The following is a 22,482-nucleotide window of genomic DNA, read 5'->3' as shown; positions in this document are numbered from 1 at the left end:
TGTTCAGCATGTTACAGTGATGAAGAGGAGAGACAGGAAGGATGTTCAGCATGTTAGAGTGATAAAGAGTAGAGACAGGAAGGATGTTCAGCATGTTAGAGTGATGAAGAGTAGAGACAGGAAGGATGTTCAGCATGTTAGAGTGATGAAGAGTAGAGACAGGAAGGATGTTCAGCATGTTAGAGTGATGAAGAGTAGAGACAGGAAGGATGTTCAGCATGTTAGAGTGATGAAGAGTAGAGACAGGAAGGATGTTCAGCATGTTAGAGTGATGAAGAGTAGAGACAGGAAGGATGTTCAGCATGTTAGAGTGATGAAGAGTAGAGACAGGAAGGATGTTCAGCATGTTAGTGATGAAGAGTAGAGACAGGAAGGATGTTCAGCATGTTAGAGTGATGAAGAGTAGAGACAGGAAGGATGTTCAGCATGTTAGAGTGATGAAGAGGAGAGACAGGAAGGATGTTCAGCATGTTAGTGATGAAGAGTAGAGACAGGAAGGATGTTCAGCATGTTAGAGTGATGAAGAGTAGAGACAGGAAGGATGTTCAGCATGTTACAGTGATGAAGAGGAGAGACAGGAAGGATGTTCAGCATGTTAGAGTGATAAAGAGTAGAGACAGGAAGGATGTTCAGCATGTTAGAGTGATGAAGAGTAGAGACAGGAAGGATGTTCAGCATGTTAGTGATGAAGAGTAGAGACAGGAAGGATGTTCAGCATGTTAGAGTGATGAAGAGTAGAGACAGGAAGGATGTTCAGCATGTCAGAGTGATGAAGAGTAGAGACAGGAAGGATGTTCAGCATGTTAGAGTGATGAAGAGTAGAGACAGGAAGGATGTTCAGCATGTTAGTGATGAAGAGTAGAGACAGGAAGGATGTTCAGCATGTTAGAGTGATGAAGAGTAGAGACAGGAAGGATGTTCAGCATGTTAGAGTGATGAAGAGTAGAGACAGGAAGGATGTTCAGCATGTTAGTGATGAAGAGTAGAGACAGGAAGGATGTTCAGCATGTTAGAGTGATGAAGAGTAGAGACAGGAAGGATGTTCAGCATGTTAGTGATGAAGAGTAGAGACAGAAAGGATGTTCAGCATGTTAGAGTGATGAAGAGTAGAGACAGGAAGGATGTTCAGCATGTTACAGTGATGAAGAGGAGAGACAGGAAGGATGTTCAGCATGTTAGAGTGATGAAGAGTAGAGACAGGAAGGATGTTCAGCATGTTAGAGTGATGAAGAGTAGAGACAGGAAGGATGTTCAGCATGTTAGAGTGATGAAGAGTAGAGACAGGAAGGATGTTCAGCATGTTAGAGTGATGAAGAGTAGAGACAGGAAGGATGTTCAGCATGTTAGAGTGATGAAGAGTAGAGACAGGAAGGATGTTCAGCATGTTAGTGATGAAGAGTAGAGACAGGAAGGATGTTCAGCATGTTAGAGTGATGAAGAGTAGAGACAGGAAGGATGTTCAGCATGTTAGAGTGATGAAGAGGAGAGACAGGAAGGATGTTCAGCATGTTAGTGATGAAGAGTAGAGACTGGAAGGATGTTCAGCATGTTAGAGTGATGAAGAGTAGAGACAGGAAGGATGTTCAGCATGTTAGAGTGATGAAGAGTAGAGACAGGAAGGATGTTCAGCATGTTAGTGATGAAGAGTAGAGACTGGAAGGATGTTCAGCATGTTAGAGTGATGAAGAGTAGAGACAGGAAGGATGTTCAGCATGTTAGAGTGATGAAGAGGAGAGACAGGAAGGATGTTCAGCATGTTAGTGATGAAGAGTAGAGACAGGAAGGATGTTCAGCATGTTAGAGTGATGAAGAGTAGAGACAGGAAGGATGTTCAGCATGTTACAGTGATGAAGAGGAGAGACAGGAAGGATGTTCAGCATGTTAGAGTGATGAAGAGTAGAGACAGGAAGGATGTTCAGCATGTTAGAGTGATGAAGAGTAGAGACAGGAAGGATGTTCAGCATGTTAGTGATGAAGAGTAGAGACAGGAAGGATGTTCAGCATGTTAGTGATGAAGAGTAGAGACAGGAAGGATGTTCAGCATGTTAGAGTGATGAAGAGTAGAGAAAGGAAGGATGTTCAGCATGTTAGTGATGAAGAGTAGAGACAGGAAGGATGTTCAGCATGTTAGAGTGATGAAGAGTAGAGACAGGAAGGATGTTCAGCATGTTAGAGTGATGAAGAGTAGAGACAGGAAGGATGTTCAGCATGTTAGAGTGATGAAGAGTAGAGACAGGAAGGATGTTCAGCATGTTAGTGATGAAGAGTAGAGACAGGAAGGATGTTCAGCATGTTAGAGTGATGAAGAGTAGAGACAGGAAGGATGTTCAGCATGTTAGAGTGATGAAGAGTAGAGACAGGAAGGATGTTCAGCATGTTAGAGTGATGAAGAGTAGAGACAGGAAGGATGTTCAGCATGTCAGAGTGATGAAGAGTAGAGACAGGAAGGATGTTCAGCATGTTAGAGTGATGAAGAGGAGAGACAGGAAGGATGTTCAGCATGTTAGTGATGAAGAGTAGAGACAGGAAGGATGTTCAGCATGTTAGTGATGAAGAGTAGAAACAGGAAGGATGTTCAGCATGTTAGAGTGATGAAGAGTAGAGACAGGAAGGATGTTTAGCATGTTAGAGTGATGAAGAGTAGAGACAGGAAGGATGTTCAGCATGTTAGTGATGAAGAGTAGAAACAGGAAGGATGTTCAGCATGTTAGAGTGATGAAGAGTAGAGACAGGAAGGATGTTTAGCATGTTAGAGTGATGAAGAGTAGAGACAGGAAGGATGTTCAGCATGTTAGTGATGAAGAGTAGAGACAGAAAGGATGTTCAGCATGTTAGAGTGATGAAGAGTAGAGACAGGAAGGATGTTCAGCATGTTAGTGATGAAGAGTAGAGACAGGAAGGATGTTCAGCATGTTAGAGTGATGAAGAGTAGAGACAGGAAGGATGTTCAGCATGTTAGTGATGAAGAGTAGAGACAGGAAGGATGTTCAGCATGTTAGAGTGATGAAGAGGAGAGACAGGAAGGATGTTCAGCATGTTAGTGATGAAGAGTAGAGACAGGAAGGATGTTCAGCATGTTAGAGTGATGAAGAGTAGAGACAGGAAGGATGTTCAGCATGTTACAGTGATGAAGAGGAGAGACAGGAAGGATGTTCAGCATGTTAGAGTGATGAAGAGTAGAGACAGGAAGGATGTTCAGCATGTTAGAGTGATGAAGAGTAGAGACAGGAAGGATGTTCAGCATGTTAGAGTGATGAAGAGTAGAGACAGGAAGGATGTTCAGCATGTTAGTGATGAAGAGTAGAGACAGGAAGGATGTTCAGCATGTCAGAGTGATGAAGAGTAGAGACAGGAAGGATGTTCAGCATGTTAGAGTGATGAAGAGTAGAGACAGGAAGGATGTTCAGCATGTTAGTGATGAAGAGTAGAGACAGGAAGGATGTTCAGCATGTTAGAGTGATGAAGAGTAGAGACAGGAAGGATGTTCAGCATGTTAGTGATGAAGAGTAGAGACAGGAAGGATGTTCAGCATGTTAGTGATGAAGAGTAGAGACAGGAAGGATGTTCAGCATGTTAGAGTGATGAAGAGTAGAGACAGGAAGGATGTTCAGCATGTTAGTGATGAAGAGTAGAGACAGGAAGGATGTTCAGCATGTTAGAGTGATGAAGAGTAGAGACAGGAAGGATGTTCAGCATGTTAGTGATGAAGAGTAGAGACAGGAAGGATGTTCAGCATGTTAGAGTGATGAAGAGTAGAGACAGGAAGGATGTTCAGCATGTTAGAGTGATGAAGAGTAGAGACAGGAAGGATGTTCAGCATGTTAGTGATGAAGAGTAGAGACAGGAAGGATGTTCAGCATGTCAGAGTGATGAAGAGTAGAGACAGGAAGGATGTTCAGCATGTTAGAGTGATGAAGAGTAGAGACAGGAAGGATGTTCAGCATGTTAGAGTGATGAAGAGTAGAGACAGGAAGGATGTTCAGCATGTTAGTGATGAAGAGTAGAGACAGGAAGGATGTTCAGCATGTTAGAGTGATGAAGAGTAGAGACAGGAAGGATGTTCAGCATGTTAGTGATGAAGAGTAGAGACAGGAAGGATGTTCAGCATGTTAGTGATGAAGAGTAGAGACAGGAAGGATGTTCAGCATGTTAGAGTGATGAAGAGTAGAGACAGGAAGGATGTTCAGCATGTTAGTGATGAAGAGTAGAAACAGGAAGGATGTTCAGCATGTTAGAGTGATGAAGAGTAGAGACAGGAAGGATGTTCAGCATGTTAGTGATGAAGAGTAGAGACAGGAAGGATGTTCAGCATGTTAGTGATGAAGAGGAGAGACAGGAAGGATGTTCAGCGTGTTAGAGTGATGAAGAGTAGAGACAGGAAGGATGTTCAGCATGTTAGAGTGATGAAGAGTAGAGACAGGAAGGATGTTCAGCATGTTAGTGATGAAGAGTAGAGACAGGAAGGATGTTCAGCATGTTAGAGTGATGAAGAGTAGAGACAGGAAGGATGTTCAGCATGTTAGAGTGATGAAGAGGAGAGACAGGAAGGATGTTCAGCATGTTAGTGATGAAGAGTAGAGACAGGAAGGATGTCCAGCATGTTAGTGATGAAGAGTAGAGACAGGAAGGATGTTCAGCATGTTAGAGTGATGAAGAGTAGAGACAGGAAGGATGTTCTGCATGTTAGAGTGATGAAGAGTAGAGACAGGAAGGATGTTCAGCATGTTAGAGTGATGAAGAGTAGAGACAGGAAGGATGTTCAGCATGTTAGAGTGATGAAGAGTAGAGACAGGAAGGATGTTCAGCATGTTAGTGATGAAGAGTAGAGACAGGAAGGATGTTCAGCATGTTAGAGTGATGAAGAGTAGAGACAGGAAGGATGTTCAGCATGTTAGAGTGATGAAGAGTAGAGACAGGAAGGATGTTCAGCATGTTAGAGTGATGAAGAGTAGAGACAGGAAGGATGTTCAGCATGTTAGAGTGATGAAGAGTAGAGAGGTCAAAGGTCAAACAGAGGCCAGTAGTGTGTAGGAAGATGGAATAAGTATTTAGAGGAATTACTGAATGAGGAAAATGAGAGAGAACAAAGGGGAGTAGAGGAACCTGTTGTGGACCAGGAAGTGATGAAGATTAGCAATGTTAGAAGTTAGAAAGGCGATGAAAAGGATGAATAATGTCCAGAGATGAACGGTAGTACTGCATGAGGTACTGTGGTACTGCATGAGGTACTGTGGTACTGCATGAGGAAGTCTGGAGTGGCAGAGAAGTACATCAGAGTACTTCAGGACATGTAGGACAGCAGTGAAGTGTGCAGTCGGAGTAACAGGGGAGTTTAGTGTAGAGGTGGGATGCACCAGGGATCAGCTCTGAGCCCCTTTTTGTTGCCATGGTGATGGATAGACTAACAGATGAGGTGAGACAGGAAGCTCCTCTGAATATGATGTTTGCAGATGACACTGTGGTCTGCAGGTAGAGGAGAATCTAGAGAAGTGGAGGTCTGCTCTAGAAAAGAGAGGGATGAAGGAGAGCAGGAGTGAAACAGAGTACATGTGTGTACATGAGAAGGTCCCAGGGGGGACAGTGAAGCTACAAGGAAGAGACGTAAAGAAGGGAGAGGACTTCAGGTACCTCGGGTCAACAGAGCAGAGTGATGGAGAGAATGTGGAAAGGAGGTGAAGAATCGTGTGCAGGCAGGCTGGAACGGGGGGAGGAGAGTATCAGGTGTGCTCTGTGATAGGACGAAGGGACAGGTCTACAAGACAGTGGTGAGGACAGCCATGATGGACGGCTTAGAGACAGTGGTGAGGACAGCCATGATGGACGGCTTAGAGACAGTGGTGAGGACAGCCATGATGGACGGCTCAGAGACAGTGGTGAGGACAGCCATGATGGACAGCTTAGAGACAGTGGTAAGGACAGCCATGATGGACGGCTCAGAGACAGTGGTGAGGACAGACATGATGGACGGCTTAGAGACAGTGGTGAGGACAGCCATGATGGACGGCTCAGAGACAGTGGTGAGGACAGCCATGATGGACGGCTCAGAGACAGTGGTGAGGACAGCCATGATGGACGGCTCAGAGACAGTGGTGAGGACAGACATGATGGACGGCTTAGAGACAGTGGTGAGGACAGCCATGATGGACGGCTCAGAGACAGTGGTGAGGACAGCCATGATGGACGGCTTAGAGACAGTGGTGAGGACAGACATGATGGACGGCTTAGAGACAGTGGTGAGGACAGCCATGATGGACGGCTCAGAGACAGTGGTGAGGACAGCCATGATGGACGGCTTAGAGACAGTGGTGAGGACAGCCATAATGGACGGCTTAGAGACAGTGGTGAGGACAGCCGTGATGGACGGCTGAGAGACAGTGGCTCTGAGGAAAGGACAGGAGGCGGAGCTAGAAGTGGAGGAGATGAAGATGCTGAGGTTCTCCTTGGGAGGGACCAGGTTGGACAGGATTAGAAATGAGACAATGAGAGGGACAGTGAAGGTTAGACGTTTTGAAGACAAGGTCAGAGAGACCAGACTTTGATGGTTTGGACATGTCCAGAGGAGAGACAGGGACTATATCGGTAGAAGGATGCTGAGGATGGAACTGCCAGGGAACAGGACTAGAGGACGACCCAGGAGAAGAGACATGGACGTAATGTTCATTTTTACTGTGAATTCAAATGAATAACTGTTCTGAGTGGGACTCACGCAGCATTTCCTGGGTTTTATATTGCTGGTGATGTCATAGGTGATGTCATAGGTGATGTCATAGGTGACATCACTTGGCAAACAATGTGGAGAGTTTTCTTGCAAACAGAATGTGATGATGAACGGGGCGATTCTTCGATTGAAACGTGTTGAAATAATCAACGAGGATTATTTCTCCTTTTAAGTGGCATTTAGCGATTAAAGTAAAAAATATTTCTCGTGGCATGTGCTTTCCTTTTGTTTGAAGTATTTTAACCGTTTCGGGCCAAGGCAGGTAAGAAACCAAACGCACGCTAGTCGAAGGGTAACCCAGAAACTGAGCTTTATTGTTGGCAGTCAGTACAGACCAGCAGACCAATCAGGATAGGGGCAGGCAACAAGGCAACGAGGCAGTTCCAAAAATCAGGCGAAGGTCACAATAAACAGGCAGACAAGTCCAAAGCCGCGGGCAAACATCCGAAAAAACAGGCAGACAAGTCCAAAGCCGCGGGCAAACATCCGAAACAACAGGCAGACAAGTCCAAAGCCGCGGGCAAACATCCGAAAAAACAGGCAGACAAGTCCAAAGCCGCGGGCAAACATCCGAAACAACAGGCAGACAAGTCCAAAGCCGCGGGCAAACATCCGAAAAAACAGGCAGGACTGGATCAACCAGGAAGTGAAAATCCAGGAAAATCAGGGTAGAGCGCAGGAATGAAGGAACAAGTCGCAAAACTCTGGCAGGAGCAGAGAACACGAAGAAGCAGGACCGATCGAGCTGCAGGTGAGTGTAAGAAGCACAATCAGTGATTGGAGGAGAAGGATCCGGAAGACAGGAGAAGTTAGCGTATGTAAATGCAGGCCCACCTCAAGCTTCTCAAGAGCGTATTGACCTTCCCCGTGTGTAATATTACCTCGCTCAGCAAAGAACACATCAAGCGAACAAGATACACCCAACAAAGACCTGCAGCAAAGACAAGCGGATGTTCCTCGGCTTGGGAAACTAGGCAGGAGGGGTCGTCCTATAGGAAGAGAGAACAGTCGACATGTAGGGCGTCGTGCTCCGATGTACTCGGGATCTAACACTGGAAGAAAGGCTTTGATCCGGGGCGTTACTATCTCGTTCACTCAGGAGAGCAGCATCTTCCAACGAAGAGAACGCTGTCGGTGGAGTTATGTCGAATAAAGAACAGGAAGGGATGGTCTGCCACAAATTTGATTGGAATTTTTGCAGAGCGTGTTGCCATGACAGCGGCAGTGGCAGCAGCAGCCTCGGTTCCTTCCTCGTTGACTTCCAGGAAGGCCTGATGGATGGCGTCAGACAACACCAGGTCGTTGGCCGAGGACATGCCTGATGGACGAGGAGAGACGGTCTGTTTATTCTCCAGCGCAGACTACATCAGCGACTAGCTTAAGTGTGGGGTTAGCATTGCATTTTAAATCCAGCTTCAATCTTAGCAGGCTTAGCGATATTCTTTTCTCGGTGCATTTCTTTGGAATCTCTCTGTTCTTGCGTACCCAACATACACATTCATGGCACATGCGTTACCTGAGAATTTACTCTTTGACTCATCGAAGGCGTCCTTCATTCCCATGCTCTTCAGCTTATCGTTCAAGCTGTACTTTTCGGCCATCTTGAATCGAGGCAGGTTCAATTGAACCAGCGTTTCTCTCATCCTGTTTGGATGAGTCCACGCCACAAACCGGTCACAGTCCAGCATCTCCTCCAGCTAGTGTGGACACAAAGTCTACCGTTAGCCTGACGGTCAAAATGGCCACTTCTTCACGTCGTGTGTGCACGCCCTGCCTTCTCCAAGCCGGTGGTCTCATCCTCCATCGCGTAGGGCAGGAATATCAGCATGCTGAGGTCTTTGTCTTTGTAAGGCACCTCCAGGACCTGCACACAAAGGTTCTTACTTTGAGATCATTGGAACCTATCCCAGCTGACATTGGGTGGGAGGCGAGCTACACAGATGTCCATTTCATTGGGTCACATAGAAGGCAAACCGATCACACTCACATTCACGCCTACGGGACATTCGCAGTCACCAATTGTTGCATGTTCTTGGTGATTTGAGGCCGGAGAAACCGCACAGGTAGGGAAAGAACATTCAAACGCCACACAGAAAAGACCCAGGGGGATTTGAACCGAAGACCTTCTTGCAACATCACTGTCCACTGCTCTATATTTCATCTTTAGCATTGGTTAAGTAGAAATGTATCTCTTATGGAAAGAAGATCTTAAATAGCATGGCTTCAGATATTCTTGGGCTAAAGCGCTACACAGTTTTTAATTATCTACTGAAAAAATATTGAACTAAACTACATGGCAAACAAACCATGCCCGACCCATTCTGCTGGAATATAGGGGCATCACCTTACACCTTGCATCAGGAATGTCGGCCAGAAGAAATTTACTTTTTTGGGTCATCATCTTCACCAGCTTGATGTTATCCTAAAGATGAGAGCGAACAGATCGAGATCCTCAATGTAAATCAGTCTGTCTGTCTGTCTGGAGTTATCGTCAGTAGTTGTATTTGTACTTCTTGCTGGGAGCTGCAGAAGATCAAAGGACACTTCTGATATTTGGGTCTTTGAACTTGCTGGCCTTGTGTGGCGTTACCTTCTTCACTGTAAACTCCGCCTCGGTAGTGTCGTCCTCCCTAAACTGCCGGTCCCAGAGGCCTTTGAAGTAGATGGCATTGACCAGCACGAGCTTCGTCTGATCGTTCAAAACATTCTGGGGAAGCAAATCCTTGATCTTATCTGGTGGACAGAGACGAACAATATGTAGTTAGCCTCTTGCTGTTAACTTCATAAAAGAAAATACAAAATGTCATCAAAATGATGTTCATTTATATTTGGTGCAATGCACGGGGGCTGAGGGGGTTGAGAATGAGAATCAGCGTTTCATTTCTACCTCATTACAAGCATTGATTTCTGCCTCCTTCAAAAATAATGATCCCAAAGTCAAAAGCCTCGTTTCCCACTCAGTGAAGATTTGGCATCAAATTAGGAAACATTGTAACTGGCAGGAGGTCGACCCCCAATCGCACAAACATTTTGTATGTTTGTGTTTTTTGTAATGACAATAAAGAATCTTGAATCATGAGTTTACTCCAGGACTCTGAAGTCTCATTTTCTCAATGGAGAGCCAAAGGGATACATTCCATACAGGATTTGTATATTCGGGGAATACAGTATTCGTAATCTTTGACCAATTATGTGAGAAATACAAAATTGCAAATATTAACCTTTTCAAATATTTACGTAGCTTTGTTAAAGCAACATTCTCTAATTTTCCATCTCAGCCCGCTGACTCTGAGATTAACACGGTACTTTTAAAAGATCCACTGAAAAAAGGTTCAATTTCTAAAATATGTAATGAAATATCAGACAAAGAATATATGCCATCACTAAATCATCAAGAAGAAGCCTGACAACGGGACATCGGAACAAGCGTCACTGCCTCTCGATGGACTGACGCTCGTCTTCAAAGTTCTGAAGTTCTGCACAGACTACACCTCTCTAAAGTACGGCTCCAAAGTGTTTCCAGGGGTGAGCACTGCTTGTGAGCAACGCGGCCGAGAGCAGGCCACGCTGGCTCGTACGTTCTGGAAGTGTCCTGACATTATTGGAATAAAAATATTTAATATGTTGTTGGACATTTGTCAAACAAAACTACACCCTGATCCTACACTGGCATTATTTGGAGTACCCTCAGCCTTGAGTAATCTCTCGAACAGGCAGAAAACGGTTATTAAATGTGTTACAGTATCGTCTGGAAGACTGGTCCTATTAAACCGGAACAAAGAAACCTCCATCGCTTACACGATGTCATGAGACGCGTTCAAAGGAATTAGGTTCGGACTAAAAGGATTATTTTTATTTGACATGGGAGTACTTTAGCAAAAATACCTTTCTGAAGTGGCATAATTTCACACCAACTCGTAGCCGCGCATGCACACACACACCTCATGAGTGTCGGAGGGCTTCTCTCCCTACAGCCTGATGGTCATGAATGGCTGCCTCTTAAATGGAACTACATTGACCCCACCTCCTTTTTGTTAATATTTGTTTTATTTATTTATGTACTAATTATTAGATTACATACATTTATAAATTTTGTATGGTTTTTATCTATTTATTTATTTTTTTAATTCAATTTCTTTATTTAGACTTTTCTTATTATTGCTACTTTTTTATTATTTTAATTATTTATGTGCATGTGTGTGTACGTGTGTGTACGTGTACATTTCTATGTGCATGGTGTGTATACATATGTGTACAAACTATACTTCAATGTTATGTTGTTCCTTCGGAACTTTAATAAATAGATGAAAAAACAAATAATAACAATAATAATGTTAACTTTGATGTATTTGTTTGTGTTTATGCTCCCAGACGTTGATGGTAGGTCCATTGCGTAAGTGGCTTCTCAATCTTCATAGGATTTTATTCACAAATACAAAGAAATGAAAACAAAATAACTCACTGAGACTTCTAGAACAATAAACGTACGGTGGAACCTCAGTTCTCAAACAGAATTTGTTCAGTAATACTGTTCGAAAACCAAAACTATATTTCCAATAAGAAATAATGGAAACTGGATTAAACCATTTCTACGCACCAGATAAATTTCCATTTACATGCTATATTAATAAAACTTTAAAACTTGAAAACGACTACGAGAAAAGCACTCCGAGAGCACAGACCTCCCCCAAGCAGCTCGTTCCCCTCCTAACTGGATCAGCACCGTCCACACGGTGATCTGGATCAGCACCAGAAGCTTCTAGATTGTTCTCGGTATCTTTATACACCATGAAAAGTCTAAGTGAATCAGAGTTGATGTTTTTAACTGAATTTTTAATCCATAAATGGGGTTTTCAATATTAAAAGTTCATATTTTTTCATGACCTCATTCTGGATCAGAACCAGAAGAGTTATGTTGCTAACAGACAAACAAATCAACGCTGGGAAAAATATAACCTCCTCGGCGGAGGTGAAAATAATATAAAATTAAGAAAAATAAATTATAATAATATATATATATATTCAGGATCATATGACAATGGTTAAGAGGCCATGGGGGTGAAAGCAGTAATACTGTATTCATGCACAGGCTTTATATTCTAGTACGTAAAACGTACTGATGGTTGAATTGGAGTGTTAATGAGAATCCTACGTTGTGTCTTCTCCTCCACCCAGGTATTTATCTTGTTCCTGGCTGACTCGGCTCCAGTCTTGAAGTCCACAGACTCGAGCTCAGCTTCGTAGTACTTGAGGGTTTCCGATAAATACTTCTGGAATCATGGACAGTGCATTTGAGTATCAGATCACAATTACATACCCGCAATAGTCAACAGAACAAAAGTACGCATTGGAATAAAGCAATGTGAGTTGAGCAGCCTTCTTCAGACTGATTGGCTGAGTTGGTTATCATTACTTCACACAGTTAGCAGGTCAATCACATTTTAAAGCCTTAATATTTCAACAGACTAACGACCAAGACCAGAAAGGAAACAACTGAACAATTCATCAAATGGACTCAAATTGCATGTACTGTATTCCTTAATCCACACCTTTACGTGAATGTAACCAGGAAAAATACTGCAGTTACACGTCTGAGCTTAGTACCATGTTGCAAACGTGTTTTTTCCTCACACCAACTCGTAGCCACGCACGCACACAGACACACCTTATGAATGTGGTAGGACTTCTCTCCGTACAGCCTGTTGGCGACGCTGAGGGCGTAGGGAGCGTCTTCCTTGTTGAGCTCGCTCAGCAGTTGTTGAAAGCCAGAGTGGACATCTTTTTGCAGATTATGATCGCTCTGTGGCTTCAGACACCGCAATCAGACACAAAATCAGCAACACATAGGGACAACTCCGAATGATGATGTCACTAACTATTATTAGGCTCATGCATTCCTCCACTGACCTCAGCGGCCGGTGGGAGGAGTTAACGAGTTCATGCTGGCGTGAGTGAAAGCTCCACCAAAGGAAGGAGCTGTCACTCCGGGCCCAACAAGGGCAGCACGGAGCCCCCAGAACACCCCAAGCCTTAACTTTCTTATTTATTCATGCATTTAACCCAAACAGATGCAGAAAAAGGTAGTCCGTGCTTTTGTAGTCAGCTGGATCCAGATGAAAGCGTTCAGTGCGTTCACATGGCATCAATAATGAATTTGTCCGTTTTCTTCTGTTAGTTTGTCTATGCTACTACTTTAGAATGGACTGCTGCCCGGCAATGATCTCATAAGACATATTTTTGTGATATTGTTTTCTGCACTTAATGCTATTCAGATAACTTTTGTCAAAGCCGACTACATTCCTAAAGGAAAGGATTTAATTTGTCTCAATGAGACCCCAGCATGTTTGGGAAAGAATATTGAGAAAGAGAAAAGCCAGACCAAATAATATTACAGTTAGCAACAATATAAAATAACTCTACGGCAAGTATTTCTACAGCTGTTGGAAATGAAGCGTGAAATACTGTCAGAAAAACTGCCTCATAAAACGATCAAACATAATAATCAGTCTGTTTTTGGCTTTTTTAGTACCTGAGGCTCATTTTGTGACTGCTGCATCGGCATCGGCATCTGGATCGGCATCTGGATCGGCATCTGGATCGGCATCTGACACAGCTGCACTTCCGGCTGCTTGGGTTGCACTATATCAGTGTAGGAGAGGACCTGGGGGGCAAAAGGACTCTCCATTCAGATCCATGTAAATCTTAACCCGGAGCTGACACACACACACACACACGCACGCACACACACACACGCACACACACACACACCTTCCTCACTGATGGCTGTCAGGCAGGGAAATGCCTCGATGCAGGTTTTGTTGTGATTGGGCGCTACACACAGACAAAGATGATGTGACATTCAGACTCACGGTTACACTCCACCGTTGTTACTGGCTCGAAAAGATAGATAGAAAGAAAGAGCAGAACAAGACAGAACAGAAACCACGAGCCACGCCCTCTGGTGGCGTCATTCCAGCACCAGCAAGAGCCAGACACAACGGCGCTGGCCTGTTGTCTGATGTGGAGGTCCACTTGAGAACTTTTGGGCCGTTGATTTCCTTAAGTTACAGTCCGACGACATCATCGCTAACGCTAAACTATTTCATTGTTAAATGAAATCACGTTGACTGGCATTCAACCTGAGACACAGGTGCCACGGCTGGCACATGAGGGAATTTACGTTGGCATGCAGATAATATTAAGAAGCAAATAAACAAAAGTATTTGATTACATTTAAAACCTCACAAGAAATGAAGGATACTGAATAATAATTCAACGACCGTTTAGTATGTCGTGTGAATCTTTACGTGGTGAGTGCGTGGATGTGATCATGCTTGATTGGCTAGCTTGGCAAATAAACCAAGTTCCAGTCGCTCTTTACAACGTAGCTGGAAAAGAGAGCACGGATTTGTTTCGAGAGGAGACTGGGAGATGTGCGCCCTTTGCTTTGAACGTGTGTAGTGTAGGACAGAGAGTGAGGCTAAACACAAAACTTTATCTGTAAAAACAGCGCTCGCAAAAGAGGCATGTTTGAAACCGAAGCTATCCATCTACAGACCAGACGGCGCACAGCTGAGCCAGGAAAGACGAGGACAGGGATCCCACGGAACGGAACCGGTCCTCTTCATGCCTGTGCGACGCATTTGTAGCTTCATGCCTGTGCGACGCATTTGTAGCTTCATGCCTGTGCGACGCATTTGTAGCTTCATGCCTGTGCGACGCATTTGTAGCTTCATGCCTGTGCGACGCATTTGTAGCTTCATGCCTGTGCGACGCATTTGTAGCTTCATGCCTGTGCGACGCATTTGTAGCTTCATGCCTGTGCGACGCATTTGTAGCTTCATGCCTGTGTGACGCATTTGTAGCTTCATGCCTGTGTGACGCATTTGTAGCTTCATGCCTGTGTGACGCATTTGTAGCTTCATGCCTGTGTGACGCATTTGTAGCTTCATGCCTGTGTGACGCATTTGTAGCTTCATGCCTGTGTGACGCATTTGTAGCTTCATGCCTGTGTGACGCATTTGTAGCTTCATGCCTGTGCGTTTTGTGTGTGACGCATTTGTAGCTTCATGCCTGTGTGTTTTGTGTGTGACGCATTTGTAGCTTCATGCCTGTGCGTTTTGTGTGTGACGCATTTGTAGCTTCATGCCTGTGCGTTTTGTGTGTGACGCATTTGTAGCTTCATGCCTGTGCGTTTTGTGTGTGACGCATTTGTAGCTTCATGCCTGTGCGTTTTGTGTGTGACGCATTTGTAGCTTCATGCCTGTGTGACGCATTTGTAGCTTCATGCCTGTGTGTTTTGTGTGTGACGCATTTGTAGCTTCATGCCTGTGCGACGCATTTGTAGCTTCATGCCTGTGCGACGCATTTGTAGCTTCATGCCTGTGCGACGCATTTGTAGCTTCATGCCTGTGCGACGCATTTGTAGCTTCATGCCTGTGTGACGCATTTGTAGCTTCATGCCTGTGCGACGCATTTGTAGCTTCATGCCTGTGCGACGCATTTGTAGCTTCATGCCTGTGCGACGCATTTGTAGCTTCATGCCTGTGCGACGCATTTGTAGCTTCATGCCTGTGCGACGCATTTGTAGCTTCATGCCTGTGTGACGCATTTGTAGCTTCATGCCTGTGTGACGCATTTGTAGCTTCATGCCTGTGTGACGCATTTGTAGCTTCATGCCTGTGTGACGCATTTGTAGCTTCATGCCTGTGTGACGCATTTGTAGCTTCATGCCTGTGTGACGCATTTGTAGCTTCATGCCTGTGTGACGCATTTGTAGCTTCATGCCTGTGCGTTTTGTGTGTGACGCATTTGTAGCTTCATGCCTGTGTGTTTTGTGTGTGACGCATTTGTAGCTTCATGCCTGTGCGTTTTGTGTGTGACGCATTTGTAGCTTCATGCCTGTGCGTTTTGTGTGTGACGCATTTGTAGCTTCATGCCTGTGTGACGCATTTGTAGCTTCATGCCTGTGTGTTTTGTGTGTGACGCATTTGTAGCTTCATGCCTGTGCGTTTTGTGTGTGACGCATTTGTAGCTTCATGCCTGTGTGTTTTGTGTGTGACGCATTTGTAGCTTCATGCCTGTGTGTTTTGTGTGTGACGCATTTGTAGCTTCATGCCTGTGTGTTTTGTGTGTGACGCATTTGTAGCTTCATGCCTGTGCGTTTTGTGTGTGACGCATTTGTAGCTTCATGCCTGTGTGTTTTGTGTGTGACGCATTTGTAGCTTCATGCCTGTGCGTTTTGTGTGTGACGCATTTGTAGCTAGCACTGCTGCAGGTTTGATCACACTAAAAGCTCTAAAAACAGATTGTTGGCACTTTGGGCTTGAGTATCTTGTAAAGTGGCATGAGTCATGAAAATGGTTGCCTGCCCCTAGTGTTGGCTGTGTGTACTGTACATATGTACACACATACACACATACAGTAACAGTACACACGGACAACTCCGCAGCCAGTGTGTTTGTGTTTTGCTTCCGCCTGTCGGAACAGAGACTTTGAAATTCTGCAAAACCCATCAGAACTCTGACTGAGTGACTGTGTGAATCTGTGACTGAGTGAATCTGTGACTGAGTGAATCTGTGTCTGTGTGACTGTGTGACTGTGTGACTGAGTGACTGAGTGACTGAGTGACTGTGTGACTGAGTGACTGTGACTGAGTGAATCTGTGACTGTGTGACTGAGTGACTGAGTGACTGTGTGACTGAGTGACTGAGTGACTGAGTGACTGAGTGAATCTGTGACTGAGTGACTGAGTGACTGAGTGACTGAGTGACTGTGTGACTGAGTGAATCTGTGACTGTGTGACTGTGTGACTGAGTGACTGAGTGACTGAGTGACTGAGTGACTGTGTGACTGAGTGACTGTGTGACTGTGTGACTGTGTGACTGTGTGACTGAGTGACTGTGTGACTGAGTGACTGAGTGACTGAGTGAATCTGTGACTGTGTGACTGTGTGACTGTGTGACTGAGTGACTGAGTGACTGTGTGACTGTGTGACTGAGTGACTGAGTGACTGAGTGACTGTGTGACTGAGTGAGTGAGTGACTGAGTGAATCTGTGACTGTGTGACTGTGTGACTGTGTGACTGAGTGACTGTGTGACTGTGTGACTGTGTGACTGAGTGACTGAGTGACTGAGTGACTGTGTGACTGTGTGACTGTGTGACTGAGTGACTGTGTGACTGAGTGACTGAGTGACTGAGTGAATCTGTGACTGTGTGACTGTGTGACTGTGTGACTGAGTGACTGTGTGACTGAGTGAATCTGTGACTGTGTGACTGAGTGACTGAGTGACTGAGTGACTGAGTGACTGTGTGACTGTGTGACTGAGTGACTGAGTGACTGTGTGACTGAGTGACTGAGTGACTGAGTGACTGTGTGACTGAGTGAATCTGTGACTGTGTGACTGAGTGACTGAGTGACTGAGTGACTGAGTGACTGAGTGACTGAGTGACTGAGTGACTGTGTGACTGAGTGACTGTGTGACTGTGTGACTGTGTGACTGAGTGACTGTGTGACTGAGTGACTGTGTGACTGAGTGACTGAGTGACTGAGTGAATCTGTGACTGTGTGACTGTGTGACTGAGTGACTGTGTGACTGTGTGACTGAGTGACTGAGTGACTGAGTGACTGAGTGACTGAGTGTCTGTGTGTCTGAGTGACTGAGTGACTGAGTGACTGAGTGACTGTGTGACTGTGTGACTGAGTGACTGAGTGACTGAGTGACTGAGTGACTGAGTGACTGAGTGACTGTGTGACTGTGTGACTGTGTGACTGTGTGACTGAGTGACTGAGTGACTGTGTGACTGTGTGACTGAGTGACTGAGTGACTGAGTGACTGTGTGACTGAGTGACTGAGTGACTGTGTGACTGAGTGACTGTGTGACTGAGTGACTGAGTGACTGAGTGACTGAGTGACTGAGTGACTGTGTGACTGAGTGACTGAGTGACTGAGTGACTGAGTGACTGAGTGACTGTGTGACTGAGTGAATCTGTGACTGTGTGACTGTGTGACTGTGTGACTGAGTGACTGAGTGACTGAGTGACTGAGTGACTGAGTGACTGTGTGACTGAGTGACTGTGTGACTGAGTGACTGTGTGACTGTGTGACTGTGTGACTGAGTGACTGAGTGACTGAGTGACTGTGTGACTGAGTGAATCTGTGACTGTGTGACTGAGTGACTGAGTGACTGAGTGACTGAGTGACTGAGTGACTGTGTGACTGAGTGACTGTGTGACTGTGTGACTGAGTGACTGTGTGACTGAGTGACTGAGTGACTGAGTGAATCTGTGACTGTGTGACTGTGTGACTGTGTGACTGAGTGACTGAGTGACTGTGTGACTGTGTGACTGAGTGACTGAGTGACTGTGTGACTGAGTGACTGAGTGACTGAGTGACTGAGTGACTGAGTGTCTGTGTGTCTGAGTGACTGAGTGACTGAGTGACTGAGTGACTGTGTGACTGTGTGACTGAGTGACTGTGTGACTGAGTGACTGAGTGACTGAGTGACTGAGTGACTGAGTGACTGAGTGACTGAGTGACTGAGTGACTGTGTGACTGTGTGACTGAGTGACTGAGTGACTGAGTGACTGAGTGACTGTGTGACTGAGTGACTGAGTGACTGTGTGACTGTGTGACTGAGTGACTGAGTGACTGAGTGACTGAGTGACTGAGTGACTGAGTGACTGAGTGACTGAGTGACTGTGTGACTGTGTGACTGAGTGACTGAGTGACTGAGTGACTGAGTGACTGTGTGACTGAGTGACTGAGTGACTGTGTGACTGTGTGACTGAGTGACTGAGTGACTGAGTGACTGAGTGACTGAGTGACTGAGTGACTGAGTGACTGAGTGACTGTGTGACTGAGTGACTGAGTGACTGTGTGACTGTGTGACTGAGTGACTGAGTGACTGAGTGACTGAGTGACTGAGTGACTGTGTGACTGTGTGACTGAGTGACTGTGTGACTGAGTGACTGAGTGACTGAGTGACTGAGTGACTGAGTGACTGTGTGACTGAGTGACTGTGTGACTGAGTGACTGAGTGACTGTGTGACTGAGTGACTGAGTGACTGAGTGACTGTGTGACTGAGTGACTGAGTGACTGTGTGACTGAGTGACTGTGTGACTGAGTGACTGAGTGACTGAGTGACTGTGTGACTGTGTGACTGAGTGACTGTGTGACTGAGTGACTGAGTGACTGAGTGACTGAGTGACTGAGTGACTGAGTGACTGAGTGACTGTGTGACTGTGTGACTGAGTGACTGAGTGACTGAGTGACTGAGTGACTGAGTGACTGTGTGACTGTGTGACTGAGTGACTGTGTGACTGAGTGACTGAGTGACTGAGTGACTGAGTGACTGAGTGACTGTGTGACTGAGTGACTGTGTGACTGAGTGACTGAGTGACTGTGTGACTGAGTGACTGAGTGACTGAGTGACTGTGTGACTGAGTGACTGAGTGACTGTGTGACTGAGTGACTGTGTGACTGAGTGACTGAGTGACTGAGTGACTGTGTGACTGTGTGACTGAGTGACTGTGTGACTGAGTGACTGAGTGACTGAGTGACTGAGTGACTGAGTGACTGAGTGACTGTGTGACTGTGTGACTGAGTGACTGAGTGACTGAGTGACTGAGTGACTGAGTGACTGTGTGACTGTGTGACTGAGTGACTGAGTGACTGAGTGACTGTGTGACTGTGTGACTGAGTGACTGAGTGACTGAGTGACTGAGTGACTGAGTGACTGTGTGACTGTGTGACTGAGTGACTGAGTGACTGAGTGACTGAGTGACTGTGTGACTGAGTGACTGAGTGACTGAGTGACTGAGTGACTGAGTGACTGAGTGACTGTGTGACTGTGTGACTGTGTGACTGAGTGACTGAGTGACTGAGTGACTGTGTGACTGAGTGACTGTGTGACTGTGTGACTGAGTGACTGAGTGACTGAGTGACTGAGTGACTGTGTGACTGAGTGACTGTGTGACTGAGTGACTGAGTGACTGAGTGACTGTGTGACTGAGTGACTGTGTGACTGTGTGACTGTGTGACTGAGTGACTGAGTGACTGTGTGACTGAGTGACTGAGTGACTGAGTGACTGAGTGACTGTGTGACTGAGTGACTGAGTGACTGAGTGACTGAGTGACTGAGTGACTGTGTGACTGTGTGACTGTGTGACTGAGTGACTGAGTGACTGTGTGACTGTGTGACTGAGTGACTGAGTGACTGAGTGACTGTGTGACTGAGTGACTGTGTGACTGTGTGACTGAGTGACTGAGTGACTGAGTGACTGTGTGACTGAGTGACTGTGTGACTGTGTGACTGTGTGACTGAGTGACTGAGTGACTGAGTGACTGAGTGACTGAGTGACTGTGTGACTGTGTGACTGAGTGACTGAGTGACTGAGTGACTGAGTGACTGAGTGACGTACCTCTATCATCTCTGCAGCCGTGTTGTCTCTGGCTCCCAGCATCACCATAGCTAGGGCCGAAGAGATGCTAAAAGGAGAGTAGAAGCTGTTCTTGGTCTTATCTTCATCACTCAGCTTTCTGAACAAAGACAGAGCGAAAGTGGTGTTGGCTTTGGATAGAAGGGATGGTGCCATTGTATCTGCAACGAAAGGAGAACAGAACACTATCCATCAATCCATCCATCCATCAATCCATCCATCCATCCATCCATCCATCCATCCATCCATCCATCCATCCTCTACCGCTTATCCAGGGCCTGATTTCAGTACCAAAATCGAATCTATTAGGGACGTCATTCATCAGCGTCTGCCTTCGTGTGGCATTGACCCCCCCCCTGAGTGATGGAAGTAGAGATACGGCTGTTACTCTTGATAGTTACTTGGATAGCTTCACCCCCATTAACTTGCAGCAAATGAGTGCAGCTATTGCCTCATCTAAACCGTGCTCTTGTCTCTTAGACCCGGTCCCAACTAAGCTGCTTAAAGAAGTCTTCCCCTCAATCAGTATTGCTTTGCTAAATATAATTAATCTATCCTTACTCACAGGCTATGTACCAAAGTCTTTTAAAACAGCAGTCATTAAACCGCTAATCAAAAAATCGGATGCTGATGTCTTGGCTAACTATCGGCCAATTTCAAACCTTCCATTCCTGTCAAAGCTTCTAGAGAAAGCAGTTTCCAGTCAGCTGTGTGAATTCTTACAAGACAATCAGTTATTTGAGGTTTTCCAGTCGTGTTTCAGAGCTCATCATAGCACAGAGACAGCATTAGTTAAAGTCACCAATGACCTTTAATAGCGTCTGATAATGGACTTGTCTCCGTGCTTATTTTATTAGATCTCAGTGCAGCCTTTGACACAATAGATCATCAGATTCTGTTACAGAGGCTGGAACAGTCTGTTGGTGTTAGAGGATCTGCATTGAACTGGTTTAGATCATATTTATCTGATAGATTTCAGTTTGTACGTGTTCATGATGGATCTTCTACGTACAATGAAGTTAAATATGGAGTTCCACAGGGTTAGGGTTAGGGTATAATTGAGTATCGTCTGCTATGCGGACGATACTCAATTGTACCTGTCAGTTCAGCCAGACAAAGTCGATCAGTTGGTTAGACTTCAGACGTGCCTTAAGGACATTAACTCCTGGATGACCGAGAACTTCCTGTTATTAAATCTAAATAAAACTGAGGTTCTGGTTCTTGGGCCAAAGCATCTCAGAAATGTTTGTTCTAGTGTTGTAGTTGAACTAGATGGCATCTCAGTGTCCACCAGCACCACTGCCAAGAATCTGGGGGTAATCTTTGATCAGGACCTGTCATTTCAGTCCCAGATAAAGCATATCTCAAGGACTGCATTCTTTCACCTTCAGAATATTTCAAAGGTCAGGCACCTACTAACCCGAAAAGATGCAGAACAAATAGTCCATGCTTTTGTGACTTCCAGACTGGACTACTGCAACTCCTTACTGTCCGGCTGCCCAAAAAGGTCTATTAAACATCTCCAGCTGATCCAGAATTCAGCAGCTCGTGTTCTAACAGGAACCAGACTGAGAGAACACATTTCCCCTGTTCTGGCGTCTCTGCATTGGCTTCCTGTTAGGGAACGGATTGAATATAAAATCCTTCTACTTACTTTTAAAGCCCTCACTGGCCAGGCCCCTCCTTACCTTACAGAGATGATTATCCCATATTGCCCCACTAGAACCCTGCGGTCCCAAAATGCTGGCCTGCTCGTGGTTCCAAAAATTTCCTAGAGCAGACAGGGGGCGGAGCTTTCGGTTATCAAGCTCCTTTATTGTGGAATCAGCTCCCTGATTGGTTCGTGAGACAGACACCATCTCTATGTTCAAGAGTAGATTAAAGACTTTCCTTTTTAACAAAGCCTATAGTTAATCGATGCAATAATCAATATGATCAATATGCTGTCATAGACCAGCACTGGTGGCTTAACATCATGACACACTGAGCTCCTCCCTCTCTATCTGATAAAAGAACTTTTGGGGGAAATGGAAGAATGTTGTTTTCATCCAGGAAGAGGACAGAATGTTCTCATCCTTCCTGAATGCTGACCATCCTAGCGTTCAGATCATCACTGTGTTTGCTCCCAGCCCGAGATATACACAGGTACCTTTTCACAGAATGAAGTGGATAAAGCACGAGGTGCAATGAAAAGAGGAAAAGCACCGGGCCTCGGTCTAACCCTGGATCTCTGGAGGCTGCCAGAAGTGTGAAAGGTGCTGAGATCCTTCTGCACTCGGACATTCGAAGGATTGCGACCAGATGAATGGGGACGTTCAGGG

At 45.4% G+C, this 22,482-nt stretch overlaps 1 protein-coding gene across 2 annotated transcripts in view; it reads right to left on the bottom strand.

The window, feature by feature from the left end:
- Window positions 1-7,005: 7,005 nt before the first annotated feature.
- Window positions 7,006-22,482, bottom strand: part of LOC137903577 (leukocyte elastase inhibitor A-like) — a 16,844-nt gene continuing 1,367 nt past the window's right edge. The window contains exons 2-10 of one of the 2 annotated variants that reach the window (XM_068747704.1): window positions 20,144-20,322; window positions 13,248-13,379; window positions 12,384-12,524; window positions 11,871-11,988; window positions 9,309-9,451; window positions 9,063-9,140; window positions 8,493-8,582; window positions 8,235-8,415; window positions 7,006-8,036 (exon numbers count right to left, since the gene is read on the bottom strand). In XM_068747704.1, the coding sequence (XP_068603805.1) occupies window positions 7,810-8,036; window positions 8,235-8,415; window positions 8,493-8,582; window positions 9,063-9,140; window positions 9,309-9,451; window positions 11,871-11,988; window positions 12,384-12,524; window positions 13,248-13,379; window positions 20,144-20,317 (1,284 nt within the window). In that variant the 5' untranslated portion in view covers window positions 20,318-20,322 and the 3' untranslated portion in view covers window positions 7,006-7,809. The remainder of the gene's footprint in view (window positions 8,037-8,234; window positions 8,416-8,492; window positions 8,583-9,062; window positions 9,141-9,308; window positions 9,452-11,870; window positions 11,989-12,383; window positions 12,525-13,247; window positions 13,380-20,143; window positions 20,323-22,482) is intronic. The other variant, XM_068747705.1, reaches the window with a different exon arrangement.

The sequence above is a fragment of the Brachionichthys hirsutus genome, chromosome 14 (genome assembly GCF_040956055.1).
Source record: "Brachionichthys hirsutus isolate HB-005 chromosome 14, CSIRO-AGI_Bhir_v1, whole genome shotgun sequence".
Taxonomy (NCBI): Eukaryota; Metazoa; Chordata; class Actinopteri; order Lophiiformes; family Brachionichthyidae; genus Brachionichthys; species Brachionichthys hirsutus.
The sequence above is the reverse complement of the archived record's forward strand: the minus strand, read 5'-3'. Positions and strand labels throughout refer to the sequence as shown.